At 53.6% G+C, this 27959-nt stretch overlaps 11 protein-coding genes across 11 annotated transcripts; 7 read left to right on the plus strand and 4 right to left on the minus strand.

Annotated features, from left to right (window-relative positions):
- Positions 1 to 24: 24 nt before the first annotated feature.
- On the minus strand, positions 25 to 1930 carry J4E88_006692 (uncharacterized protein; the record flags this gene model as incomplete). The annotated part of the gene is made up of 4 exons (XM_049400315.1): positions 25 to 885; positions 945 to 1484; positions 1538 to 1677; positions 1741 to 1930. The coding sequence occupies 4 exons, from the start codon at positions 1928 to 1930 to the stop codon at positions 25 to 27; spliced, it is 1731 nt and encodes a 576-aa protein (XP_049253934.1).
- A 967-nt stretch (positions 1931 to 2897) lies between these two features.
- On the plus strand, positions 2898 to 4577 carry J4E88_006693 (uncharacterized protein; the record flags this gene model as incomplete). Its single annotated transcript, XM_049400316.1, has 1 exon — positions 2898 to 4577. The coding sequence occupies one exon, from the start codon at positions 2898 to 2900 to the stop codon at positions 4575 to 4577; it is 1680 nt and encodes a 559-aa protein (XP_049253935.1).
- A 622-nt stretch (positions 4578 to 5199) lies between these two features.
- Positions 5200 to 5883, plus strand: J4E88_006694 (uncharacterized protein; the record flags this gene model as incomplete). The annotated part of the gene is made up of 1 exon (XM_049400317.1): positions 5200 to 5883. One exon carries the CDS (start codon positions 5200 to 5202, stop codon positions 5881 to 5883), a length of 684 nt encoding a protein of 227 aa, XP_049253936.1.
- A 1052-nt stretch (positions 5884 to 6935) lies between these two features.
- J4E88_006695 (uncharacterized protein) lies at positions 6936 to 7403 on the minus strand (the record flags this gene model as incomplete). The annotated part of the gene is made up of 1 exon (XM_049400318.1): positions 6936 to 7403. The coding sequence occupies one exon, from the start codon at positions 7401 to 7403 to the stop codon at positions 6936 to 6938; it is 468 nt and encodes a 155-aa protein (XP_049253937.1).
- A 2434-nt stretch (positions 7404 to 9837) lies between these two features.
- J4E88_006696 (uncharacterized protein) lies at positions 9838 to 10922 on the plus strand (the record flags this gene model as incomplete). Its single annotated transcript, XM_049400319.1, has 2 exons — positions 9838 to 9903; positions 9954 to 10922. The coding sequence occupies 2 exons, from the start codon at positions 9838 to 9840 to the stop codon at positions 10920 to 10922; spliced, it is 1035 nt and encodes a 344-aa protein (XP_049253938.1).
- A 2062-nt stretch (positions 10923 to 12984) lies between these two features.
- On the plus strand, positions 12985 to 13860 carry J4E88_006697 (uncharacterized protein; the record flags this gene model as incomplete). Its single annotated transcript, XM_049400320.1, has 1 exon — positions 12985 to 13860. One exon carries the CDS (start codon positions 12985 to 12987, stop codon positions 13858 to 13860), a length of 876 nt encoding a protein of 291 aa, XP_049253939.1.
- Positions 13861 to 14727: 867 nt separating this feature from the next.
- On the minus strand, positions 14728 to 15962 carry J4E88_006698 (uncharacterized protein; the record flags this gene model as incomplete). The annotated part of the gene is made up of 2 exons (XM_049400321.1): positions 14728 to 15359; positions 15410 to 15962. The coding sequence occupies 2 exons, from the start codon at positions 15960 to 15962 to the stop codon at positions 14728 to 14730; spliced, it is 1185 nt and encodes a 394-aa protein (XP_049253940.1).
- Positions 15963 to 16535: 573 nt separating this feature from the next.
- On the plus strand, positions 16536 to 18117 carry J4E88_006699 (uncharacterized protein; the record flags this gene model as incomplete). Its single annotated transcript, XM_049400322.1, has 2 exons — positions 16536 to 17053; positions 17103 to 18117. The coding sequence occupies 2 exons, from the start codon at positions 16536 to 16538 to the stop codon at positions 18115 to 18117; spliced, it is 1533 nt and encodes a 510-aa protein (XP_049253941.1).
- Positions 18118 to 18548: 431 nt separating this feature from the next.
- On the minus strand, positions 18549 to 21846 carry J4E88_006700 (uncharacterized protein; the record flags this gene model as incomplete). Its single annotated transcript, XM_049400323.1, has 2 exons — positions 18549 to 21581; positions 21631 to 21846. The coding sequence occupies 2 exons, from the start codon at positions 21844 to 21846 to the stop codon at positions 18549 to 18551; spliced, it is 3249 nt and encodes a 1082-aa protein (XP_049253942.1).
- Positions 21847 to 23167: 1321 nt separating this feature from the next.
- Positions 23168 to 24748, plus strand: J4E88_006701 (uncharacterized protein; the record flags this gene model as incomplete). Its single annotated transcript, XM_049400324.1, has 2 exons — positions 23168 to 24504; positions 24559 to 24748. The coding sequence occupies 2 exons, from the start codon at positions 23168 to 23170 to the stop codon at positions 24746 to 24748; spliced, it is 1527 nt and encodes a 508-aa protein (XP_049253943.1).
- A 1674-nt stretch (positions 24749 to 26422) lies between these two features.
- J4E88_006702 (uncharacterized protein) lies at positions 26423 to 27809 on the plus strand (the record flags this gene model as incomplete). Its single annotated transcript, XM_049400325.1, has 2 exons — positions 26423 to 27542; positions 27595 to 27809. 2 exons carry the CDS (start codon positions 26423 to 26425, stop codon positions 27807 to 27809), a joined length of 1335 nt encoding a protein of 444 aa, XP_049253944.1.
- Between the last annotated feature and the right edge of the window lie 150 nt (positions 27810 to 27959).

Here is a 27959-nt window from a genome sequence, read left to right on the forward strand (position 1 = left end):
ATGATTTTGTTCATGCGACGCTATCTACGCAAGTAAATAGATCCTGCCTTCAAAAGCAGCCAGTTTCTTCTCCTCACAGTTATCCACGCTGCTTACAAGCAGTTCCATCTTTTCGCTCTTCACACTTTCTGGGAAGGCCAGATCCTTCTTCTGGTCCGTGAAATTGCAAATGCACACGGCTCTCTTCTCATTCCATGTCTTGCTGAAGACAAAGAAGTCTGGGCTCTCCACATCTAGATCGTCGTACTGGCCATGCACAAGGAGATCGTTGTGTTGCTTGCGTACTTGCAGCATGCGCTTCCAGAAAGCGAGCACGGAATCTTTATCGCCTTTTTGTTGCGCAACATTGCAGACCTTTGCGTCCTCAAGAGGTCGCATCCACGGTTCCGCAGTAGCGTCAGGCGGCGAGAAGCCGTTGTGCGTTGCGGTCGACCAGCTCATCGGCACACGAGCATGGTCTCTAGCGAGATGCTGAAGCGACTTATGCGCATCTTCAAGAGCCTTGGGGTCGTCTTTTGTCCGCGCAGCTACCATCTTGTAGTAGTTTGTCGAGTCCACGTCCTTGTACTCGCTCATATCCCAGGTCAGAGGGAAGTTCGTCATGCCAATTTCTTGGCCCTGGTAGATGAACAACGTGCCGCTGAGTGCTGCCATCATCAACGCGAGCATCTTACCGCCTGCGACGCGGTGCTCGGGCGCATCGGAAGTAAAGCGTGTGATTGATCGACTTTGGTCGTGGTTCTCGAGGAAGACGGTAGTCCAGCCATCTGAGGGGGCGCGAATGAGGTCTTGCGTGCGGGCCATGGCACGTTTGAACTGTGGGAGTGTCCAGTTCTTCGGTGTAGTTTGGAATTTGTAGGGGCCTTGGCCAACGTCGACGACATCCTGTGCTTTTAGTTAGTACTGCCGATCTCTTGTTTTTGCGCTTTTTCGGGCTTGCTCACGAATTGGAAGACCATGTTCAGTTGCTTCTCTTTAGCACTAACATATTCCAACACTCTCTTCATGTCTGGTGTGTGGGGGCACTCGCCGACGGTCATAGCATCGTACTTCTCCAAGATTTGGTTCATCTCGTTCAGGAATTCGGCCATCCTTGGGCCGTTGCAGTACTGGTATCCAGCAAACTGCCATTCCGAACCAGGATCGGTGATCGGTGCGTCAAGCATCTCACCTTTGCTGTACATGTTGACGGTATCAACGCGGAATCCATCGACTCCGCGCTGTAGCCAAAACTCCATGGCGGATTTGTAAATGGCTTGTCGCGTTTCGGGGTTTTCCCAGTTGAGGTCAGGTTGCTCGGGGCAAAAGAGATGCAGATAGTATTCTTGGGTATGTTCATCCCACTCCCACACACTACCTGTAAAGTTGCCGACCCAGTTGTTGGGAGCTTTGCGCTCGCCGTTGACATACCGAGCTGGTCTCCAGATGTACCAGTCTCTCTTAGGGTTGTCTTTCGATGATCGTGATTCTAAGAACCATTTGTGCTTGGAGAAGTCAGTTTTGCAAGTTTGTGCCGAGCTACACCTGTAAGACTTACCTGATCAGATGTATGGTTGACCACCAGATCCAGTATAATCTTCATGCCTCGCGAATGTGTCTCGGCGATCAGCTTCTCCATGTCTTGGACAGTACCATACGGCCTGTACACATCCTCATAGTCACGGATGTCGTACCCCACTGTTGGAGTAGAAGGTCAATATATATACCACGTGCAATTTGTATAGTGGAGGTAATGCTTACTGTCTACTTGGGGTGAATCGTACATGGGACAGATCCAGATGACGTCAACACCAATGGAGCGGATGTAGTCCAGCTCTGAAATGATGCCATTGAGGTCACCAATGCCGTCGCCGTTGGAGTCTTTGAAAGAAGCGGGGTAGATCTGGTATACAACACCATCTTTCCACCAGGGTCTTTGAGGAACGGTCATTGTGTTGCTGCTGGATCCCCGTGCTCTTTGGGGTAATTTTGATTACCTAGGTATGGTGGGTAGAGATGGTACGCAGCGTCAATGAGGGCAAGCGTTTCTTTGGTGGCTTGCAATGGCACCAGTGGCTTTCTTATAAGCGTCTTGCAATGGGATCTTATCAGATGGAGAGTAGTCGTTGAGATCTGGTCGCTGTGTTTGGACCGCACGTGGAGGTTCCCCCCACCGGAAAGTTTCTCGGTACAATGACGATTGGCTCAAAGCCGGATCGTGTCAACACATGGCGATCCCCACACAACCCAGCAACAGTCTTCCCCACAGATGTCTTCCATCGCATGGTGTTTCAACGTTCTTTCCCGCGTGTCCGATATTGCGGGATTTAAGCGAGGATGCATGCGGGGAGATGGTGGGCGCGACAGGCTATCGATTCATGCTCTCGGTCCGAGATGAAAGGCAAACCGCGTTAGTGGGAACGCTCAGTCGCATTTCCGTGCCACACGTGATGGTCGCTTCGGCTTTCGGGGCTCGTGCACGCAACCTTGAAATCTCGGTCCGGCATCTTGTCGAATCACGACCTTCACTCCTGCTCCGAGTTTTCGATGGCACACCCGTGTCGGCGGGCCTCACCAGCAACAGCCTAGCCTCTCAAGCCATAGTGCTGCGCGATGAAGATGGCCTCACAGCTGCAAGAGTGGCGTCCTCCCCGCATCCCTTGACTGCCTCCACCATCCCCGGTTTCTGACTTGGCACGAGCTCTGTCTATGCATGGGTATCGCGTGTCTGGGGTCGTGAAGTTGTATAAGTAGAACGACGGTATCCACCAGGAGAGATCACCATCCAGCTTCGAGTCCCACCAGCTCCACGTTCAGGAGAGGTCTGGGTCTGACCCACATCATCCTACTTCATCCTTTGGGCATACCCACATTTGTCAAGCCACCTGGACATCGTCTCATCCTCGGACACGACCATCATGTCTCGCCGCAACAGCAGTGTCGTCGCTATCGACGCCGAACAGGCACGCCGCCTTTCACTCGCCGTCACGGACATCAAACAAGTCGCCCACGATGCCGGCAACGCGACTCGATCGGAGCAGCAGATGACCCTGCGCCAGGGTATCAAGTTATACCCAAAGGCCATCGCCTGGTCCGTCCTGCTCTCCGCAGCCATCATCATGGAAGGCTTCGACAAGGTCTTGATCGCCAACCTGATGGCGGTTCCTGCCTTTAAGCAAAAGTTCGGCGAACAACTTGCAGATGGCACCTTCGAACTCACCGCTGCGTGGCAAGCGGGCCTCACAAACGGTGCATACGTTGGAGAGTTTACAGGTCTGCTCCTGAACGGTCTCATCGCGGATCGTTTCGGCTACAAGAAGACAATGATCGGCGCGCTCTTCGCGGTGAATTTCTTCATCTTCATCGTCTTCTTCGCGCAGAACATCACCATGCTTCTATGCGGTCTCATCCTGTGCGGTATCCCATGGGGTGTATTCCAGACCCTGACTTGCACCTATGCCGCCGAAGTCGTACCGGTGCCACTTCGACCAATTCTTACAACATACGTCAACCTCTGCTGGGTCATCGGTCAATTCCTCGCCTCTGGCGTTTTGAAGGGTGTAGCCGAGCGCCCCGACCAATGGGCATACCGCATCCCATACGCCCTGCAGTGGCTCTGGCCTCTCCCGTTGATGATCGGCATCTCGTTCGCACCTGAATCTCCCTGGTGGCTTGTACGGAAAGACCGATGCGAAGAAGCAAAGAAGATGTTGATGCGCCTCACATCACCCGAAAAGCTGCCCGACTTCAATGCCGATGAGACCATTGCTATGATGCGCCACACCAACGCCATGGAGATGGCGGTCTCTGAAGGTACTTCGTACTTGGACTGTTTCAAGGGTACAGATCTCCGCCGAACTGAAATCGCCGCCATGGCATGGTTTACGCAGGCCTTCTGCGGAGCAGGTCTTATCGGTTATTCGACATACTTTTTCCAGCAAGCAGGCCTTAGCGACGCGGATGCGTTCTCCATGAGTCTAGGACAATACGCAATTGGTGGCGTGGGTGTCTTCATGGCCTGGATCCTCATTCAACGTGTAGGACGTCGCACATTGTACGTGTATGGCGATCTCGTCATGGTTATGTTGTTGTGTATCATCGGAGGTCTCGGTTTCATTCCAGCCGGCAACGTTGGCGCGCAGTGGGGTATCGGCGCCATGCTCCTACTTTTTGCAGCCGCATACAACTGCACGGTCGGACCTGTCTGTTACTCCATCGTCGCAGAGATTCCATCCACTCGTCTTCGCCAAAAGACTGTCGTCTTGGCCAGGAACTTCTACAACATCGGTTCTATCATCGGCAATGTTATTACTCCACGTATGCTCAACCCCGGTGCTTGGAATTGGGGCGCAAAGAGTGGTCTGTTCTACGCCGGAACGTGCTTTTGCTGCTTTATCTGGGCGTTCTTCCGTCTTCCTGAGCCAAAGGGCAGGACTTACGGAGAGCTCGATATCCTCTTCGAGAAGCGTGTCCCGGCTAGGAAGTTTAGCAGCACGGTCGTTGACAGCTTCCATTCCAGTGATACCGAGAGCGATTATACCGAGAAAAAAGGTGTCTCGGCCCATCTTGAGCAGGTCAACTCTAGGGATGCTATTTGAGCTGTGAGATCCGCCACGGAGGCTTTATGATTTGTAAATATTATGTGTGACGAATTATCGACTTGTCGTAAATAGAGGATGCATCTTTCGTCGTAATAAAATATGTTTCTGCAGATGCTAGTGTGCTGTGATCTTACGCGGCCTCAAGCTTTGGTGCGGCAGCAAGCGACGTGCGATTGTTGAGTCTACTGTGAAATTAAAGCAAGGGGGGCTCGCCACAATTGCCCATTTGCGGTCCGGCCTAGTCACGATTCAATAGTGGGGTACATAGGCCCGGGAGCGGTTCTTGCATTCCTTGCTGCTCGCTTACTCTCTCCAAACACAAACGTGGCGTTCCCTTCTTCCCATCATCGATGTAGGTGAGAACTTAGCAGTGCGGGTCCGGACTGCGTCGTATCACCACCGGGCAATTAGTCATCATTTCTCGAAATGCCCAATGTTGGCAGACCTTCTCCAGGTTGCAAGACATGTAGGGACCGCAGGATCAAAGTATGTAATGCACGCGTGAGTAGATACTTGGGCCACTAATCCGCTGTTCCAGTGTGACCAGAAGCGGCCTTCCTGCTCGCAATGTCTCCGTGCAGGCAAAGAATGCCATGGATACCGCGACGTGGCTTCCCTAATGTTCAAGAATGAGAGTCGCGTCGTGGCAAAGAAGGCGGAGCAACGTTACGAAGAGCTTGCCAAATCAAAAGAACCAAGAACGCCTTTGGGACGTGGAGAACCCAACAGGATCAGAAGCGTGCAGCGGATCTATCCGGTGCAGAGTCCGCCCAAGGCTGAGATCATGGCCTTGCAACCCACGCCGAATATCGACGCCCAAGCGCAAGGCTTCTTCCTCACCAACTATGCAGGCGCCGCCGATTTCCCTCAAGGAGGCCAATTCGAATGGATTCCCCAGCTGCTGTCACGGCCGAATATCGAGGGTACGCTTCGTGAGAGCTTCCGCGCCCTAAGTCTAGCAATCTTCGCCAATGCAGCGAAGTCCCCTGCCGTCATGCGAAAAGCGCGTGTCGCATACGGTTCTGCATTAGAGGAAACAAACAGAGCGCTCATGTCGCACGAAGCCGCGGTCAAAGATAGCACTTTGGTTTCGGTCATCCTACTTGGCATGTACGAGGGCACGGTATACACGGATAAGAGCTCCATCGATAGGTGGTCAAAGCACGTCAGCGGGGCTTACACCCTGTTCATGTTACGCGGCAAGTCGCAATTCGAGACTGAACTCGGACGGCGAATATTCCAGCAGTCATACGGCGTCGCTCTATTCTTCACGCTTGAACTAGGGACGGGTATTCCAAGTTAGTCACAATCCTAGGCGGACTGCATGTAATACACGAACTAACATCGCACACCAATATCTAGAACATTTGCAAGAGCTGTACGACAGCATCCCCCTGGAATCGGGATTCAACGAGCTTGTAAAGAAATTCATGATCGGCATTCTGCACGTCATGGACGCAGTCGTCAAACTCGGTCAAGACAAGAGCCGAGATCCCGTGGAAACAATCAACCGCGCGAGAAGTCTCAGTCAAGAGTTAGAGGATATCAAAGCTCTTTTACCTGCAGCCTGGCATCCAACAAGGGTTCATCTTGATGTACCTTCAGTTCATTACTGTGGAAACACATACAGCATCTGCCTCTTTCCCGTCATGGCGCAGTTGTGGAATTACACCCGGTTTATTGGAATTCAAGTGCACGATATCATCAGAGCAAACCTGATGAGGGTTCGTGAGGAACAAACTTCCCCGCTCTACGACGCTGCCAGTTTGAAAGCGTGCATACAACATGAGGAGAATGTGCTACGAGCTAACGTCGCCGCAATCGTTGCCGCAGTACCTCAGACGATCGGCATGGTGCCATCCCCGGTGTTCTCTGCTGCTGGATTGGCCCCCGAAGATGAAACAAAAGATGGGCCTATCATGAGAGAACCGGGGACCTATATCGATTCAGTCATCTCACCGAGACTAATGCAGCTCGTCCAGCCACTGTATGCAGTGGGTACGTGTCTGCTTATTTCGCATCAAATGCGGCAATGGGTCATTGGCATTCTCCATTTTGTTGCATTGAGAATTGGATCAAGACAGGCAGTCGTGCTCGCAGCTGAGCTGCAAAGGCTTCAAGAGTCAGCACCGAGTGTAGCACACGGCTGGCAAGACATAGCCGAGTGGCTCGCGCTGGGTCCTGGGGTAATATAGCTGTAAACGCAGAGCACAGCCCAGCAATGATCTCAACACCACGGATCGCGACTGGCAATGATGAGCAGACAAGCGGAACAAAATATGATCTCGCACCAAACAACTCTTTTGCGCTTATACGCTCACAATGAGACTTGTAGTAGGACTTCTTCTTCAAGGCCTACAAGTCTTTCTTGTCATTCCTTGAGGCTTCACCAAATCCCACCCTTGCCATGAATGCTAGTCTGACCAGCCCTGCAAACGCTGTAATGCCTATACTTCCCCAATCCTCCGCCCGCCAGGTGCCTACGCTTAGTCTGCCCTGCTTTGCCAACACCTCCCAGACTGCCCAATAGTACGCCAGATCGACAACGAAGCACGACAACTGGACAATGCGCCAGACGTTCATGTCGTTTGTGTATCGTAGCAGGACAGCAGACACGATGCCGAAATTTAGCATGCCCCCGCCACGTTGCTTGAGGATCATGGCGTGGCCGATGTCTGGGGTGGGTGAGGGGATGTGTGATGAGAGGACGACAGTGGGCATGAAGAAGTCCATGGTTGCGCCCCAAGCGCAGATGATGGGGTCGAGGTATGTAAAGAATATGCGATAGAATGCAGGTATGGAGGGTGCCGTGGGCTGAGACATGATTGCCGCTCGGTTGCAATGAATAGCTCTAATTCGATGAAGAGATGCGGACAGTGTGTCGAGTAACGATAATCTGCGTGATGGTGTGGATGGTATGTGTGATGCGTGTCCTCGGTGCTTGAGCAGATGTCAGCTTTGGACCCCGCGCCAGTGGGTCTAGCTGCTTCTGTGCTGCATTGATGGCACAGAAGACTAGGTCGCTTGTGACTAGACTCGTATACCAACAAACCCGTGCTGCAGGCCTGCTGCACCTTGAATCCTTCAGCTTCGATCTTCTGTTGCGGTGACGCGTGAGGTCGACTACCACAGTATCGCAGCCTGTTGTCCGTGCCTGCCTGCTACCTAGATGTTCTCCATCACACGGAGATGGCCCCATCTGCACAACACATCGCGTTAATTTGGGCGAGGCAGCAACAATCGATGCTTCCAACAACTTCTGATCGGAGTCGGTCCCGTGTGGTGGATCCCCAGGCTGCTAGCGCGGATCCCGAGTGTTGTGCCTGGGATCCACGCCGTCACGCCATGACCTAACACAACAGCTGGAAGCCGTTGCAGATATCCACGCCTCGCAAACATTCACCCACTCCAAGCATGAACACACTGCGCCGCTCGAATTTGGGGGCTTGTCTCAATCTGTGACAACACCTCGTACCTGTTAGATCTTCGTTGTTGCTCGTCCGGGGCCGTTCCGTCTCTTGCACTCGCACGGCGGTTAGTCGAAACTGCTGAATGGACGCGTCCATGGCTCATGCAAGCGGCGCCCCATCGATTAAAAATATTCCCGAAAGCCATCCTGAAGACATGGAGCTTGTGATCGCATGGCAGAGTTCACGCCCTCGTCATAGCCCGCTGCGCGAACGGTGAGGCTGTGGGTGCCAGACGGGCTTCGCGACGCGACCTGACCCTCAACCCTCGGAACCATGATGGATGCACACGATGCATCCACCAGCGATGGCACGCGCTCGACACCTAGGCATTTCCACAGCCCCCAAAGCCGTCGCTACTGCTAGTGAATTACGTCGGTGTAACACAGTCTCGAGCGCTACCTGGCTACCTAGGTCGTTGATGCGCGGCCCAAGGCATCCTCAACAAAGTGGACATCATCAGAATGTGCCACGCATGAAATAGATGTTTATGCGGTCAGAAGCTTAACTCGAAGCGTATTACTCCTTTCATTCCAGTCAGCCTTATAACGGTTCGAGGTCCAGATATTGACTGGTAGTTACAGGGTTCGCGCGCGCCGTACATCATGGCTGAGTAACGTCAGTTCTCGCTACTCCACCACTACGGACCGATGCTGCCTACGACTTGAGCAAGTTCACCAGGCTTGCTATTACGTTAATTATCCCTGGCAGCGAAGCTTCTCGTGTACAGCGTGTCGGCACGGATTCGGGTTTGCATGGGAAGTAGCATTCCTGCTGCAAGCTGGATCACGAGCCTCGCCTCCGCCGCGGTGCGCCAACGCCGTGCCTTGCATTATCACTGCGACTCAGCCTGCGATAGCTGAGCTTGACCATTTAGCGGCATTTCTGAGATTAAGGTCCGGCGGCAAAACGAGATAATTCTCTGGAGAAGGCAATTCCTTGATCGTCGGCCGCCCCTAATTTAACCGCGTCGGGTTAAAGCTTTCATCGCTTCGCCTCAAGCAGACTGGGCATTCGGTCTACCGATGCAATGTCATTGGTGCACAACGAGGAATGCTCGTGAACAAGTGGGTATTATGACAGTTATGCTGGCCAAAAGCAGATGATTGACGCGATAAAGACACCAACGTGCACGGAATCGCGGCAAATGTCCGTGGTCACCCTACCGCACTCGCTCTAGTAAGCCAGGCAGTACTGCGGCGTTGACAGATTTCCTGCCCTACTTTCGGTTCTCCCCGAGCAAGCCACATCCGCTTCACACGTACGAATGCCTTACGGCACGGAAGGCCTACTCGTTAAGCGCCGTCGTGAGATGGAGGACATGCTCTGCCTACACGATGGATCAACTAAGATGGTGGCGTGGAGCTGGGGGAGTTGGTTTGATATATAGCTCCTTACTGGACTTTTAGTATGAAAGTACCCCATAACGAAGATTCTCCATGTCAGCAGAGCAATTCTCAAAGCTCTCTCTCGGAGAGGACATGGTTACCACTCGTGCCGGGGCCGCAAGGGCCGCAAGAGCTAGTACACAATCATCAGGGCAATCTGAGGAAGATCAGCCCATACCATCCGTCGAGTCCACCGTTTCCCCTACGCCTTCCCTGGTTATATCAACGAAAAATCTTCATTACAATGTCTCGGCCTTCGACACCGACCTACGAAGGCGGGCCAAAAGAGGACTGGAAGGTAGCGATATCAGGCTCAAGTACTGCGCAGTCTCGGAAGATGATTACAGCCCGAATGGCAGCCCAAAGAAGTTCTTCCATCTTGACGACGACATCATTGTGGCGATGGGGGGAAAGTTACGAAGACCTGAGTGTACGTGTGGCGCAAACGAAAAGGGTCTCGCGTGCAAGGTACGCTCTCGCATACACAACCATTGACGCATCACTAAAAGTAGTCCAAGCATATCTATTGGGTCGGAGACCAGATCATCTCAACTTCTCCAGACGATATGGTCAAGACGCCTCTTCACCTTTCTCCCGATGGCTCGAAGATCGAAGACGTCAAGCCTGCGGAACTACTGGACACCAAAGGCTTAGCCAATATCGCCAACGACCTGAAGTGGGTTTATCGGGATGACAATCTGCCTGAAGACGACGACTTGAAGAAGACAGTCATTGACATGTTTTCATGCTACGAGCCACAAGATGCACTTCCTGGAGAGTTTCAATATCCCGAGTCGCCTCTTACTTCCGAACGGTCCAAGAAGTACCAGGAGTTGACAGAGCTCTTTACGCAGTACGCAAACTGGTATCCCAGCCTATATCTCCAAATGCGCAAGATCATCGACCCGGACTTCGAAAGCCGTGTCTTCTTCGAAAAGATCGACAAGCGCATTACTTCCACCTTCGACGCTTTGGATGAGTACATAGCCAAGGGACCATACAACCTCTCTCAAGGCCCCCCTCGGTTCGACGTCTCCAGTTGTGCACAGAAGTTGACATCACTAGTCAAAGCCATTGATGACTTCTATCACCGCCATGCTCACGTCGAGGACGTGGCCGTCCGAGCAGCGGCGGCTCTTGTTACGATTCTCGACCGTGTTACGGACCGCGATAAGAATGCATATGAAGGCGTCAAGTGGAGTGTAATGGAGGCCCTATCGGACCCTGTTCAAAGCAACCTATACGTTGCGCTGATTGGAGCAGCATCAGATGGCGACCCGCCATTTGTTCTCGATGCACTCGGGTTATTGCCCCAGGAAGACGTATACCGTAACCATTGGGCAATGCTACAAGACATCGAACGCAAGCTAACAGATTCTCATGCGCCCACTCATTACATGGCTCTCTTCCGCAATGTCGTCTACGAGAATCGCAAGAGGTCGGGTTCGGAGGTACACGAACGAGAATCGAAGCGAGCAATGCAGTAATGTCGATCTGCAAGCGGACTACCTCGTGCTCGACACAACAGTCGAGTTGGTATGTAGTCGTCCCACTTTTCCTTTTGGTCTGGCGTTGGCGGCATTTTGCACTTTTTCCATTCCTTTCTCTGTGACTTTTTGCACCTTTTAATACCTTCATGTCTTTCCTTACGACGTTACGGCTGTCCGCACGCTAGTTGAATTCTTCATTTGGATACTCAAGGTCGCCGGACTTCGGTCTGTATTCGCTGGCCTTTGTTATGTTGCTTTCTGTCTTTCCTTCAGGCCACCCGATTTCGGTTTTTGGGTAACCGAATGATTCTATATATCTCCGATTCTTTCCTTTGCCTTTTCTTTGACCGGTTGCTTGCGGAGCTTTTGATGTTGCCGTACTTTTAGCCGGGTACAATTGGTGTACCACTTTCTCTTCTCTACACTCCTTGTATCCATAATTTACACAAACACATTTATACAGCGGTCCATCGTTGGCGCCGTACGCTGCAAATCCATCATCGTCCGCATAGTGCGAAGTAGAACGAGCTCACTGAAATTGAAAGCTCAATGCGTGATTGGTTTTAGCATAGTAAACACAAAAGCAGTGGAGTGCGCCCCCTAGACTGCAGGCCTCAGCTGATACCGGCTCCGCATGCATACAGTGCCAAGCTCCGATATGTAGAAAGATTCCGCGGAATTGGGAGCGTGGCCGACGGCTGACTGACTCAAGACGAGACCGGACCGAACGAAGTGGATCTGGCGCAGTTCGTAGCTGAGCTTCGCATGCTGTAGGCTCTCGCGCTTGGTCAAGCGCCAGAGACAGACTGTCCCCATGCACCATGAGATCCATGTATCTATAACACTAAGTGCTAGACCAAGCTTCATCTCGGTGTGGATGTCGGGAGTCTGCATCTTGTCGCATACAAGACAACAGGTCGGCACCGGAGGTCCACAGCAGCCAATCATGCATGGCCCAGTTACATGTCGTACAACGACTCTGTCATCTATACGTGTAACTGGCCGCTTATCCAAACGCTAAGTTCGTGGAACCCATCTGGCCTACACACGATGTGGCCCAAGTGGGTGTCGTTCATGTTGCGTGCATTTGGGCTTCGAGATAGTGGGTGTTGCTCCGGTGTGGGAATCAAGAAATCCACAAACTAGCGACAAACCTTCCCCTTCTGCTCGCGCTCACTGGAATGGCGCATATGACGCTTACTCTATATTCCCCGCAGTATGCGACGTCTTATGGAGGCTGCTTTTGTCAGAAGTTCCGCAGGCTCCGCACAACCTGGACCTGCATCCAGGACCCGGCACCCCACAGAAGGCGGTTGCATGTAGCAGACACCCGCTCCGGGAAGATTCCGAACAGATGCGAACATGATGTAGGCGCCGTCGGTTCGATCTGTGCAGAGCAAGTGCCATGACTATGTACACATAGACTCAAACATGTGAAGCACCCAGGTGGCGAGATAGCTCATACCAAGCTCATGCTAGCTAGGAACTTACCGTGTCGGTGCTGATCGCGATAGTCGTTGTGGGCACTGAGGGTGGGTCAAAGGGCTCGACTGCGGGGAGTGCAGCGGCTAGGCTCGAGTTGCCCTCGAATGTGGTTGGATGTCAGATGAAAGGGCCACGCATCGTGCATCCACGTTCTGCGGGGAAGGGATTGACGCTAAGCCGCTCGCGGCCCTAGCGCAGATGGGCATCCTTTGGCAAGCGCAGCCAAGCCACCCAGTGTTGCTTCCATATTACTCTCCTGTCTATCATTCCTGCTCCTCTTCTTTTCGACCTTCTTCTCTTGTCTTGTTGCAACATCGGACACGTGTTCTGCTAGTCTATCCTATACTACGCGGTTTCCCTGCGGCCAACGTAAATCGCTTATCACGCCATCAACCCCCGCTGACTGACGTACTACACCCCGTCCGTGCGCCTAGCGACTTATCAACCATCCCACCCCTTGTTTTGTTTCTCTACGCACCCCATCTTGATTTGCTCTACGCGCACGACCCCTCAACTCAATTGAGCACTTCATACAGACTCTGAACCTCTCTTAAACCTCGTTGCCACGCACATCATGTCCTCCAATGACCGGAACTCTCCCCCGCTCGCCTCGCCGGACCCTCGCCGACGTGCTTCAGTGACCAGCCAGACATTCCAGGACCTGTTCGGCCGATCAAGCGGCTATGTAGGCCAGCAATCCGGAGGACAGGCTGCCACGGGCCCCATCACGACAGCTGCTGCCAACGCCCAGAGACGGCGGCTTTCGCTCACCACTATCGGTCTGGGTGCTTCACCTGGCCAGACGTCCCCATTCCTCCAGACCCCGCGAACCCGAACCGAGAGCATCTCCAGCGCCAACTCTGGCTCGGTCGACGAGAGCCCCTTCGAAGATGACTACGCCCCTTCCACATCTGCTAGCAGCAGCAACCCAGCCACACCCTTTGCTCGACGGCTGAGCTTCGGAGCTCGTGCAATGCGGGATGTTAGGCAGAGCAACGGAGGCGTTGGGAACCCAAATGGTAGACCACCCATCCATAAAGCTTCCTCTCCCCCGACTGGTCGAGGTCGAGGTCTGTCTTCATTGTCACAGTCATTGCCCTCTTCCGCTACCCTGCTTCGTCCCTTTACCCATGCACACTCGCGGCGATCTACTTCCATATCACACATCTGGCCCTCCACCATTGCAGAGCAGTCCGAGAACATACTTGGAAACTACTCGCTAACGTCGTCTTCAACAGGCGAAGGTTACAATTTCGCTGAGAACCTCCGATCGCGAGCCGAGCGAGGCTCCATCTCCGGGCCCCCTCCCATGCTGAGCCCTTCCGGTCCGACGCACCAGCGTGCTAAGAGCGTTACGATCATGGAGCCACCCGTTCGTGAGATGCCCAAGCCTAGGGTGCCTGATGCCATGCAGGAGCGGATCCTCAAAGGCGATTTCTACATGGACTAGCTTCTCTACATGACTTGACATTTAGATCTCCGGTAGGTGATATCGTTCACATTCTTGCTTTGTAGTGGCTAATCTCCGCGATATATAGGACATCTACCTCATAGATGAGACGTCAGACTCCTTCACAATCGTGTATCAGTACTCTACCGCCTACGAAACGGAAACTTTCATACTCCAGAACAACCTTATACCAGGCCTTCGTATTGCTCATGGACATGAGCGATCGAAGGATTATAAAGACAGCTTTCGTGGAAACCAGGCACGTAACGGCGATTACTGCACCTGGCACCATCATAACTCGGAAAGCATCGTCATGTGCAACTATCACTACTGGAAGCATGCACTACGATCGTTCTACCAACGTCTTTCTCTGCCAACTTGGGCAGATTGCATTCCACGACGTGGACTTTATGGCGTCTTCACCTGATTATATCGAACTCGTATCTCATGTTCCATCAGTTCAGGCGTCCGGTCACGATGAATGAACGAAACCAGATTGTCATGCTCACGCGATGAGGCTACATCAGTGCAGCAGGGGTTAGGAGTCTATGAAGCATATCACGCAGGATGGAGGTCGGCACCTTTGGTATCAAACATGTACCAAGACAAATTGCAGATAGCAGAGCAGTTTAGTGCAGCATCGTACAAAGAAATGAATAATTGACCAAACTGATGCTGGCATCCCTTGCGCTTAACGGTGTGTTGGTATGCGTCATCAGTCCCACTTTATGTTTCAAGTATACTGATCGACGTTGGGTCGTACGCGTGGAGGAATGTGGGATGTCGATCCTTGAGTCCACCTGAGCTGATAACGATTGGACGTGCAGCAGGTCTGGTTGCGAAACAACATGAGAAAGCGAGTGCAAGTCAAGATATCGCTCGCACAGCTCTACCAACGCTACCGGTCTCAAAGAGTTCAACTAAGCCAGCACCTAGACATTCCTCCAAGACCCACTCAAACCTCATCCCATAGAATGTCTTCCATTTCTTCGTTCGCCCAGGTAGTACGCCTGCAAACTCGCCCCTCAATTCCTTCCTCTCCGCTTTGATATCATGCGCCGCGACATTACCGTCCCATCTCTCACGCAGGACATCAAGTGGCATCTCTCTATGCTTTGTCTTCTTCAGCAGAGTGAGTAGGTGGTTTCGTGCATCAACCAGCAGCTTAATGTGTGTGCCCATGTTGGGCAGGGAGAAGTTGTACTGTGCTGCTACGGATGGGCGGGATCCAGATAATGAAGTGCCGCCGTGGATGTGCTGGGTTGCTTGCGTGCCGCCGACGGCGTCTAGAGAACCGGCTGCGTGGCGGGATCCAGATGTGGAGACGGCGAGGAGTGAACTGGCTCCTGGAGAGGCGAAAAGCGAGGTGTTGGAAGGGTAGCTTGAGGCTGAGGTGAAGAAGCCAAAGGTTACTAGGGCGGATAGCTGGGGAGAGGTGAAGGTTGTGCCAGGGATGGATGTAGATGTCGGGTTGGCGTTCATGGCTGTTATGTATTTTTCTGATTCCACTTTAGTGACAGATGATATAGTGGTTGGTAAATTTGATTACCTTTCAGATCTTCAGGTAGCTCAGCATGAGATTGCACGAGGTTCTGCCACTCTCTCACCGAAGCAATACCATCACCCACTGCAGCAGCACCAACCCCCCGATTCGGTATCGTCACCCTTCTCAGGATACCTGCTCTCGCTAGCTCAGCGATTTCTCGCTCAATCCGCGTTGACGAGGTGCTGAGTGCGTCGATATGCGCTACCGTGACAAACGGTGGCAATCTTCTCCGGAAATTTAAAACCTCTGCTATCCTGGTCGAGTTCATACCGGCCTTCTCTGGCATGTCGCTAAACATCCTGTTGCGGATGTACTCCATGTACTGTGGGACATCGCGAAAGTTTAGGTCATCGGAAAGAGAGGCTATCACACCGGTATCATCTAGTTCCTCGTCATCATCAAAGGGAGTGGTGGTGTCGTTCGGTAGCGACCGCCTTTTTGAACTCGCTGCTGAGGGTGATGAAGTTGTTCGTTTGAGACCCAGTGCTGCGACGGCACTTTTTCTTCTTGGCTTGGTGATGCGAGACGAGTGTGCTGCTGTAGCTTGGAAGGACATGTTTCAGGCTTTGCTCTCCGATAGGAACAAGTAACACGATCTGTCTGTCAGGAGAGATATGCTCTTTGCGCTTGAGTTGCGGATAAGGAAAGAGCATCATGGCAGCGCAGTAAGAGCATGTCTTGATATTGACGAATCAGGAAGTGGCAAACATGTGAGACGCGGTGTCGAAGGCTTTGAGGCCGCGGTGGAGCATGCGCCACACCCTCGCGTGCTGGCTAGGTAGGAGCGAGCAGCTGGCATGGAGAAGGAACGACGGGGTCATAGAGAATCGCGTAATTTGTCTACATCGAGCAGCCTGAATGGAAGCGACGGACTGTTAGAGGCGTGCGCTTTGTAATTGATGGATCAAAATGTTGAGAAGTGGCTGTTGATGTTCCTGTTTGTCGGCTTCCTGGCGATGCCGGGCCGTGGAAGGAACACGCAGCCACCGAGGTACGTCATTTCCACGCGCGGAATGTCAGGAAGGTCCAACGCACGCTATGCGCGCCAACAAAACCCAAAACATGCCCATTGCACCCACCCTACGAAGCATCTCCCCCCAACTGCTCCCGTCCCAGCCCATCGCTCGCCATGTCGCTGAATCCCGAGCCCTCGGCGCCTGAAGAGCGGGCTGAGCACCACCTGCCGCCCAAGTCGTACGCCGACGCCGCCGAAGAGGCCCTGGAGCCCCAGCAGCCACAATCACATGCCAACGGCACCGACGGCACCGCCGAACACCACGGGAAGAAGATACTGGGCAAGGCCAACGAGGTAAAGACCAATGGCATCAAGGTCCCCTCTGAAGAAGACAAGACATCGCTCGAAGGCGTGGGTCAGGAGCCCCGGAGTCCAACAGTGAAGGGCCATCGTCGCGTCTCATCGCGCGGCTCTCACGGGTCGCTCGGCCGCAAACAGGGCGAGCAGGCGCAGAAGGACATGAACGGAGCACACACGAATGGAAATGGCAAGGGCAATGGCGATGTGCTGACGAGTGTGAAGCCGCAGCAGGAGTTTCAGGTCGCCAAAGCAGACCGAAGAACCGACCTCAAGCGCAGGAACTCGGAGCTCACCACAGGACGACAGGCTGGCGCGGGATGGTCCCAGAGCAAGTAAGTTAACATGCACTCCGTTCGAGGCGTACAATGCTAACCGTCGCAGAATACGCTTTGCGCCCATGAACGTTCCCCTCCAGCGCCGCCTCCAGACCCTCGCCGTCCTCATGCACACGCTCAGCATCGTCGGCGGCCTTGCCATCTTCTTCTTCCTTTGCAGCATTCCCCTACTCTGGCCCATCCTCCTGCCGTATACCATCTACGTCCTCTTCTCCAACGCGGGCACGTCGGGCGAGCTGTCATTCCGCAGCGACTGGTTCCGCCGGCTGCCCGTCTGGTCGCTCTTCGCTTCATACTACCCCGCCCGCCTACATCGCTCCCAGGAGCTGGAGCCCACTAGGAAGTACATCTTCGGCTACCACCCACATGGCATCATCTCCCATGGCGCCTTCGCTGCCTTTGCAACCGAAGCCCTTGGCTTCTCGCAGCTCTTCCCTGGCATCACCAACGCCCTGCTGACCCTCGATTCCAACTTCCGCTACCCCATCTATCGCGAATACGCCCTTCGTCTCGGCATGGCCTCCGTATCTCGCGAGTCCTGCGAAAACATCCTCTCCAAAGGCGGTTATAACAACGAAGGCATGGGCCGCGCCATTACCATCGTCGTAGGCGGCGCACGTGAATCCCTCGATGCGCGCCCCGGTTCCATAAAGCTCGTCCTCAACCGCCGCAAGGGCTTTGTCAAGATGGCCATACGCACCGGCGCCGACCTCGTCCCTGTCCTCGCCTTCGGCGAAAACGACGTCTACGACCAACTCGATACCGATTCGCATCCCTACATACACAAGTTCCAGATGCTCGTCAAGAAGTTCATGGGCTTTACGGTACCCATCTTCCACGCGAGGGGTGTCTTCAACTACGACGTAGGCATGATGCCATACCGGAGACCCATCAACATCGTTGTCGGTCGCCCGATCAGGGTGATGCAGGACACGCACCCAGACAACGATTACATCAACGAGATACATCGGCAATACGTCGACGAGCTGATGCGCATCTGGCACGAACACAAGGACACTTTTGCCAAGCACAGGACGGGCGAGCTGGAGATCGTCGAGTAAGCATCACTGAGCTGCTTTCCTTGCAATGGCTGTCACGATGCTGTTCTTTCCCTTCTGCGTTGTATTGTGCATTGGATAGTAATTGGCTAGAGCCTGGAAGGCGCAGACACGAAATAGCAGTCATAACCCTTTGAATAGCAATGATAGATCACCACCATCAGCATTCCCATTGACCCTTGGCATGGTGTCATGACAAACGCAAACTCGCCTTATATGAAGTCTCAGGCAATGTCACTATGCAAGTTGACCACGTTGAGACATGAACGTTTCTTGAACTTCTAAATCGATATTCCAGAGTAATAGCTACAACGAAAAAGACCGCAAAGGAAAAGCACAACTGTGTACGATAAAAAAACAAGAAATAAACGCCACCCAGCATTCAACATTTTCTGGGTATTGCATGTCCCAGTCGACCAGCAGAGCTTCAGTCATCAGTCTGTTGAGAAGTGGCTCATGCGTGCCGAAGGATGCGTGTCCTTCCTATCCTCATCGGTAGAGAACGCCTTCAACTTGTACTCCATAACCGTCGTGGAAACACCTTTACCCTTGTCGTTGCTGGGGCGGCCGCTACTCGGGGTGCTTCCATTGAGGGTGCTACCATCAGAGGCACGGTTACCTAAGCCGTTCTCCGCATCACCGCCGTCCTTCTTGTCGTCCGCAGTGGCGTTGACAGCGCGGCCAGTGAAGAGGTCCTCCGGGAAGGGGAACAGTGTGCGACGTCTCGGTGGCGACTTCTTGGTTGCTGTCATCCATACCAATGCCGTCATGTCTTTACCAAGGGCCTCGATGATGGGCGTGACGATGGGGAGACAGGCGAAGAGCACACCGTAGGATGTTATGCCGACAATGGTCACGTTGATGCCGTAGCTGAATCCGCGCTCCGCTAGGGCGACCATGAGCCAGGATCCGTATGTCCAAAAAACAAGACCGTGGAGCAGGTAGATGGTGAAGACGTGGGGGAAGAGCACAAGGAAAGGAGGCGTGGAGAGGACCCATTGTACCGCGGCGGAGAGCTCGACAATCGCTTGCATGCCGCCTGCGAAGAGCACACCGTTGAGACGCGGCGTGTAGTATGGCGGGTAGCCTGCCTGGTCTGTGTCCTGAATGGCTACACCGGTTACAGGATCGGGGTGGATGCCGCGTTCCGCAGTCGAGAAGTTGAAGTCCGTGTCGACCCAGTTAGGAATGACGTTGACGGCGAAACTGGCGCCAACGCAGGCCCAGAAGAAGGTGATGGTGGCGTAGTATGCTCCTGGTCGTGTGGCCAGGAACGCTTTCCACTTGTAGGTCACGTCGAGGTCGGTGAGGAGCAGACCGAGCCAGAGGTATGTGCCCCAGGACTGAGCGTACCAGTGGTTGATGAGGCAGAAGGCGTAGTAGCACATGCGCTTCCATGGTGTCTTGATCTCGTAGACGACGACAGCGCCTAGAAGGACGAGCCAGGAGCCTTGGAGTTGCACGGCGATGGTCCAGAGGACACCGGTGCAGTAGTGCAGAGTGATTTGCGGGACGGCGTTGGGGACGAGGAACATGAGTTCGAGAACTTCAGAGATGTACTGGCCGAAGTTGTTGTAGCGGCTCACGTAGGGCCAGGTCGACCAGGTCAGCGAAGGAATGTATTGCAAGAACTTGGTTGCGCCAACGTCGATGAAGAAGTACTCCAGTAGGGCCATCGAAGCGACAGGAATCATAAGACGGGGTGTTCGGCGTACGGCTGCCTTCGCAATCTCATCCATCTTGCCCTTGCGCAAGTAAGGTGCGGTCAAGAAACGGACGGAGGTTGTGAAGAAGACACCAAGCCACATCTGGTTGAGCAAGAACGGACCGATGATTCTCTGGGCCCATGGCTCAGATGCGTTGTGTGCATCTGCACCAGGTCCGACGATAGCAGGGACGAAGGTAAGACCAAAATGCATCAGGGTGACCACGAGAGAGCAGAGCGCCGTCAGACCAGCAAGATGGTCGATACGTTGTCGCTGAGGCAGAGGCTGGGGGCGCATACGAGGAGCTGGTAGGGCGGACTCGGTGACGGTCTCCATTGTAATCTTGTCATGGGGAGCAATCATGGGAACGGATGGGGTCATGGTGGCGCGCGGGTCCATCAAGGTGAGCATAGAGTTGCGATCTCTTGAGATCGCTGTGCCTGGAGTTCCTGGAGTCATCATCGATGCGTGAGGATCGACCATAGTCAACATAGAGTCGCCACCTCTTGACACTGCCGTTCCTGGCATCGGTGGCATAGGTATGTAGAGATCCTCGCGCGTAGTGTTGAAGTTGCTGTTGAAAGGCGTTGGCCCACGGCTATCGAAGAATACCGAGTTTGGTCTGGAGAGACCATCCTTGGGTGTAGAGCCACCGAGAGTCGAGGTACCGGGGAGCCTCTCGATCGCCATGTCGTCATCGTCTGAGTTGCGCTTTTCGGAAGCGGAGGGAGTTTTCTGGTCGGCACCACCACGAGAGAAGATCTCGTGCGAAGCCACTGTGAAAGTACTGTCGCTGAACGGATTCTTCTTTTCGTCCTCGGACTCTTTCGGCTCTGTGGAGGAAGCTGGGGTAGGTTTCGGGGCTTCACTCTTGAGCTTGGGAGCGAGACGTCTGATGAGGGCGTGGATGATAAGGACGGTCGAGAATATGATGCATGACACGGAGAGCCAGAGTGCCGGCATGCGCCTGATGTCTTTGCCCTTGTACTGCTCCCATTTGTCTGTTGCGTCATCACCATACGGTGTGGAACCACGGAGTTCAATGTCGTCCATCGAGCACGCATCGGTCAACGGGCACCTGGCGACAAAATCCTCGCGAGCATCTACGCTCATTGTAGAAGAGTTGAAGAACATGCGGATCCAGCCAACCTCGGCAACAGACTCTGTGCGTTCAGGCGGACCACGCATGGAGTAGCGGTTACCGGTTGACCAATGCTTGAAGAACATGGCCGAGGGAACAGAAGGCATGCCACCGTTGTTCTTCTGTAGGACCTGCCTAGTGAGGTTGCCACCGATGTAGAAGTTGATGTAGTCTGCAGTCCAATCGATCCTATACTCGGTGAACTCCCATGGGTTGATGCTGCCATTGCTGAGGCCACCACCAAGGGTAGTATAGTTGCGGTTCGCAGCCGTGCTGTTGAGAAGCTGGCTGTAGTTCATTCCAAGGTTGCGCGTAGTGAATTCGTTGTTGACAAAGGTTCCCACCCATGGGTCTCGGCGGTTGTTCATGTTCATGACACTGAGCTCCGTGATCTCGGTCTCATTGTACTTCCACATCATGGATGCCGCCGTGCCCGCAGAATCCATGTCTGCAGACTTGAGTAGAGTGCGGAAAGAGCCATGCTGGATGTCGCGTCGCTTTGTCCGCAGACTAGCACCTCGAACGAGATGCTCGGCAGTCGAAGGTTCCACAACAAGCTGAAGAGAGTCGTTGTTGAATCTGAGATTGTCGGGAGAGGCGCCTTCGCGATAGACAGCATTCTGGGAAGCATTAGCTATGGACTTGGAGGCACATTCACGGCAGACGGACCCAATCCTTTGCATACTTCTGAGCAAAGTCTTCGGCGATGAAGTCGATCGGTAATTGGGTAGTCTCGTTGAAGTAGACGATGATGGAGTCGGTAAAGAGCTCTGATGTCTGGGTGTCGTAGAAACCGCAGGTACAATTGTCCTGCCCACGCGTGACATCCGCAAGCGCAGGCAAGATATGCACCAGGGCAAGACCGAGCAAATGAGAGGAAAACATGCTGATGAGAGAGAGTGACTGAACAGAAACAGGGACAGATCCGCTGCTCAAGTCAGAAAGGCAGTATTTGTCTGCGACATATGCATGCAGCTAGCTGTGCAAGGCCTGTGTAAAGACCCCGGCCTAAGCTTGCAACACTGCTCTCCGGACGGGGAGGAGCCGCCTTGCTTCTCCGATCAGCATTGGCATCAGGTTGACGGCGTTGCAAAGTCCCCTATCTTGGACAAAGTCTTAGCCTGCTTCATGAGGGTCATGATCGGAGCGTTGCCTCAGCGGGGAGCGCGCGGCCCTGCAACAAGGCCAAAAAAGGTATGCAAGCTTTCCTTGGCAGGCCCGTACTTGATAGCAAGCAGAATGGACGTCGTGGCATGGGGCTAACTAGCCGCCGTAGGACGTGCAGACGAGAAGGTTGAGGAAGATGCCGTGCCCGCGCTGTCGGTGGGTCGGAAACGTGCGCCGCACTCCTGCCCGTGCATCGACGCTAGCACAGACGTTTCCTCCCAATGCATCCCGCGCTCGTTCTGCCTCAACAAACCCGACGAAACTTCATCACCATCCCAGTTTCGATCATTGATCTTCGTGCCAGCATCGACCGATATCAGCCGTTTCCGGAAGGCGACAAGGGTCCGCATCGCACTGCCAGTCCCAGCCGTGCTTCATGCGCTCAGCACGCCGCTGCGGGATGCCATTGTCGTGTCAATACCCAGTGCAGTGTCTCGTCTCTCAGCTTCTGCAGCCTGAGTGGCACCGTGGACACCGGATGCCAGGAAAATGCACCGCAAGATAGCGGCTGGCATGTGGCCCTCCGATGTTCCTTCCCCAACCCGCCCGATTCTGCATCTTCGTTGACGTTGACCAAACTGCGGTCAACTGGTAAAAAGCACCTGGTTGGCCCGCCAGACTTGTGGACGTGGGTTTGACATGTGACTTGGCATATTCACCATTCCCGACCTGTAGAGCGGTACCGGGGTCGACATGGCCAACGTGCAGGGCCGACCCACTCCAATCTCATTATCACAACTTGGCGCTGTTGATGCTAGGTAATGCTGATCTCAGTTGAGCACGAAGCTTGCATGGAGACCAGCTCCCACGGGCGGTAATCACGGTTTCGACATGAACCCTTCGGCGGTTTTGCCCCTTCTACAGTCGCTGCGTGTCGGCTACGGTGTTTACCATACGCACTAAGCAATTGTGCAATCAAGGGCCGAATATATGTTCTGTATCCGCTCCTTGTCAGTAGTCTCACCCCCTCCATCATAGTCACCATTCGCTTTGACTGCCTCTTCCATCGTTAACTGTCACATCACACACTCGTTTCAAGATGTCTGACACCACGAAGGACTGCGTAATTGAGGTCGGGGAGGTCACTTCTCCTACGGCCAACGAGAAGTCGGTCACCAAAACTCCTTCCATCGCTACTGAGACGATCGGACGGACATCTTCCTGGATCTCTGAGTGGACGCCCTTCGGTCTGGTCGCCTCATACTACGTCTTCTCGGTATGCCTCTACATGTACTGCAGCAACGGGCTGATCGCCATCTTCTGGTTCATATACATGTGCACCAACTTCTACATTGCCGGCACAACTGTCTTGGAGGCCTTCTTCAGTATCACGCCCTGCCGCGAGGCAAGAGCAATCGTCACGCAAGCGCAGGAGAAGCAGTGGCTGTTCCCTACGCCACACCACAAGCTACCCATCCTGGATCTTCTCATCGTTGCCTACCTACCCAATGAGCAGGACATCATCATGGACCGCGCTCTTTATGCGCTTGAACAGCTCGACTACCCTTCTGACAAGATCCGCATCGTCGTCCTCTACAACACCCCCAAGCCAATTGAGCCATTGGAGACTGAGCTGCACCAACTTCCTCTGCGCTTCCCCCATGCAAGAGTCATCAAGGTACCCAACTCGACTTCCAAGGCAGACAACCTCAACTACTACTTCACGCTGGACACTGGATCTGACATCATCGCCATCTACGATTGCGACCACTACCCTCACCCCAACTCACCCCGATGGGCCGCTGAACGATTCGTTGCCGAGAAGGATGTCGACATCGTCCAAGGCCGCTGCATCATCTTCAACTCCGACGACAGCTTCATGACCAACATGATCGCAGTCGAGTTCGACAAGATTTACGCTGTCTCTCATCCCGGCCGTTCTACTATGTGGGGATTCGGTCTCTTCTGTGGATCCAACGGCTACTGGCGCACGTCGCTTCTTCGCAATCTGAAGATGGACGACACAATGCTTACTGAAGACATCGACTCTGCACTTCGCGCATTCTCCAAAGGTGCCAAGACCGTCCATGATCTCAACGTGACTTCCTACGAGCTGGCCCCCACAACCTTCAGCGCATTCTGGAAGCAACGTCTGCGGTGGGCTCAGGGCTGGGCTCAAGCTAGTATGCGACACATGAAGATGGTTTGGAATGGTGTCAAGGATCCGTTGCACGAAGAGCACGCCAAGCGCAGCTTCACTGCTCGCTTCGGTGTTTTGTCGCTATTACTCATCCGCGAGTCCTCGTACTATCTCGTCACACAGTACACGTGTTTAGTCGCATCATTCGTTATCGTCAAGTTCCCGACGTCCGGGGAGGAGCTCTGGAAGCTGGTCTATTTCCAGTACCCCGTGTCACAGTGGCTTTTCATTATCAGGTTCGTACAGCCCTCGACGTAATCTTGTACCTTGCTAACGGTGTCGTGTCACAGTATTGTCTGCTTGATTGCTACTCTTTGGATCACCAACCAGGTCAAATCCGAGTACATCTCCAGAAGGATGATCATCCTCTTCTCGGTTCTGTACCCGTTTTACCTGGTTCTCAACGCCACAATCGGTCTTTACGGCCACGCTCGCCAGCTTGTCAAGTACAGCTCCTGGAACCCAACTGCTAGGAAGTAGGGCCATAACATATTATCTTCTTAATTTTCTTTATTGTCAATATCATAGGGAAGGGGCACAAGGCTTTGGATGCACTCGTTTAGTTCGGGATGAAGCTCGCAAGCCATTAGCGGCGGCTGAGGCTTTCATGAATCATGCATCAGTATATAATACCCGATTAATTACATCATAATCACTATTACTACACATTATTTCTGCACATCTTGACATGATGACCGTTGTTGCAAATAAGGTTCTTCGAGGAATGACGCGCTCTTCTCATTTACCAATGATCATTGTCCATCGATTGACTCTGTTGTCCTGGCTCCTGAGTGGTCAACATGTGAAACTCGATCTATGAGATAACGCGCGGCATCACAGCGGAATGCAGAGCATCAGCCTTATCCCGGGCGACTCACGTCGGCGATACGATTTCCGATCTGTCACGCACAGTCTATCACGGAAGGTAAACTCAGAGATAAGTAAAATCCTAGCATGAAGCAGGGCCGAAGGGCAGCGCCTTACTGAAACGGACCCTGCACCCTGATGCGTTGCCAGAAAGCATCGGCCTAGCGACATGAAAAAGGAAATAATCAACAGCACCAGGGGTGGCCGGGACATTACAAGTCGACTATGCGGGCGATCGACACGCGCTCGCTAGCGCGTAGATCCACTTCGCAAGTGTGCGTTCCCTAGGCCGCGTGGGATGCTACCTACCACACTACACCTGGCGGGTAGCACAGCATCGTAGGCCGGCGGAACCATCCGCAAACTTGCTAGAAAAATTCGACACGGCGTTATCTTCGGTGAGTAAGATCTGTTTCAGCGGGCTTTTGCTCTCCGGCACGCGGACCTTCCTTTTTTGGTGTGAGCACACGAGTCAGCCCCTCGGATTTTGGAAAACGTGCGGATTTCACGACCCTTCGTGGCCTATCGCACGGATGTTCGGTATGAAAATCAATGTGCACGGACGGCCGCAGTTGACATGGCGGTCACTGACAGGTGTAGATGCCCAAGTAGGGCTGCCCCATGCGCCACACGTGGAAGGTTCTGAGGAAGGCCGTTGCCCGGCGGTACCTGGGTGTTGAGAGATCAGGGTGCTTTTCATCGAGCACGTCACGACGTGCGTCTGGGATGTGTATGTTGAAGACGGCAACGTTACAAGTCGGCAGGCCGACATTTCAACATCCGAGATCAAGATAACGATCAACAGCCGCCCGCTTCGTGTAAGTGGTCCGGATGCCAGAAATGCGAACTATTGTATGCCGCCAAAGTTACCCGCTGCCAGCCTCAACTAGGGTCAACGCTTATCGAACAACTGCTCAGCGGGACGTAGAGAACGCCACAAAAAGCATAGCTGACCCTTGGCATGCATGCGCCTGAATTGTGCTCGGAAGCTTGCGTTGCAACTAAGCTCAACGCTTCCCGTGCTCGGTAGGCAGATGCTGTGCTAGTCACGGAAAGAAAAGTCGCCTTCAGGTACGTGGTCGTTCTGGTGGCCAAGGTGCTGATCTCGGGTCTCCCACGGGGGGTCTTTGGTACGGGACGTGGTGCTACTGCCGCGAGTAGTCGCCAAGGGTCGTGCTGGTTTTGTTGTCTGTGTGGAATCAGAAGTCGAGGGTAAATTGCCTTGTTTGTAAGCTGCTCTTCCTCTTTATCACCGAGATCCTCATCTTTACCGCGATATCGAACAAGATGTCTGCAACAATGGAGCCTACCCTTTCATCCAAACTCAAGGCTATCTTCCCTTCGTCGTCGGCCGAGCAAGGAACGACAACCCTGTCAGCTGACCAGAACTACCTCATTGGGCTTCGTGGCCTGTTTGTATTCCAATCATTCCTCTACGTGTTCTTCCAGACCTTTCTTCCAGCCGCCCTTCCAGACTCGAAGAATGTTGATGGCCCGGCGTACCAGGTCGCACTTCGAAAGTCATTTTCAGTAATCTTCGCCAACGAGGCATTGATCTACTCATGGATTATCTTCCTCTCCGCGCGCACCATTTGCTTACCTTACCTCGCCAACAAGACGCGTGAGGTCGGCGCATCGAGTGTCTTCCGTCGTGGCATCAGACTATGGATTCCGACTTTCATCGCCTACTCTTTTGCAGCAGCGGCTTTCAGCACAACCTCGACCGACTACATCTCCGACTTCTTGGCCTCTACTGGCAACATCTCCACCATCGCACCGACGCGGATCCAGAACTTCTTGATTTACTTCAACTCCCTTTTCGAGATCTTCTGGGTCAACAAGCGTTACGCTAGTCAGGCCGCCAACGATGTCTTCCCATCTGGTACGCTTTGGATAGTGTCCGTGCTCTTCCAGCAAAGTTATACCGTCTACATCACCATGGTCATTGTTCCGAATACGCGCACCTCATGGCGAGTAAAGGCCATGCTAGCTTTCATCGTAGCAGCGTTCTGGGTACAGAGCTGGGCTTGGTACAGCGTCACCGGCCTAATCATTGCTGATGCGGTCCTCAACATGGACTTCAAGGCCCGGTCCCAACGAGGATTCAAGATCGGCAACTTCGGTATCCCAGTCTGGCCACTTTACGCTGCGATGGTCCTTACCGGTGTTGTGCTGCAGTTCGCCTTCATCTCCGGAAAACCAGACATGCGCGACAATGAGCTATGGGGTCACACCGCGCTGTACGATGACGGATTCTTGAACGAGAACGTAGATCTAGACCAGCCGATGGCGAGGGTCGACAACTACCTCATCATCCTTGGGTCGATGCTTCTGATTGAGACGTTCGAACTGCCTCGGGCTATCCTTCGCGGAGGCTTCTTCGTTTCGCTAGGCAAGAGGAGCTTCAGTAAGTCGCAACTCTTCGACAAAGTCATGGAACGATTACTTACACATTCCAGGCTACTTCCTCGTCCAATCCATACTCATCTACACCGCCGGTATCAAGTTATACACGCACATGGCCGACGCCGGCATGAACGGTTCTCTGAGCACTTTTGTCTGCTTCTTGGTCTGCGCACCGCTGGTCGCTATAGTTGGAGAGATTTTCTACCGTGTTGTTGATTTGCCGAGCATAATTCTGGCTAGAGGATTTTGGGCGTTCATGACGAAATAGGTGGCGGCAACGGCGCGCTACCGGCACGTGGTTCGGGCCATCGTCAGCCACATTTCTTGACATCTCGCTTACCAGCCGCGCAGCTTGTCTCCTCATTCGCACTGCTCGGGGAAACATTATCCGTCACATCGCCCTTGCACAAGACATTTG

The sequence above is a fragment of the Alternaria novae-zelandiae genome (genome assembly GCF_023758075.1).
Source record: "Alternaria novae-zelandiae strain BMP 2774 chromosome Unknown scaffold_13, whole genome shotgun sequence".
Classification (NCBI taxonomy): Eukaryota; Fungi; Ascomycota; class Dothideomycetes; order Pleosporales; family Pleosporaceae; genus Alternaria; species Alternaria novae-zelandiae.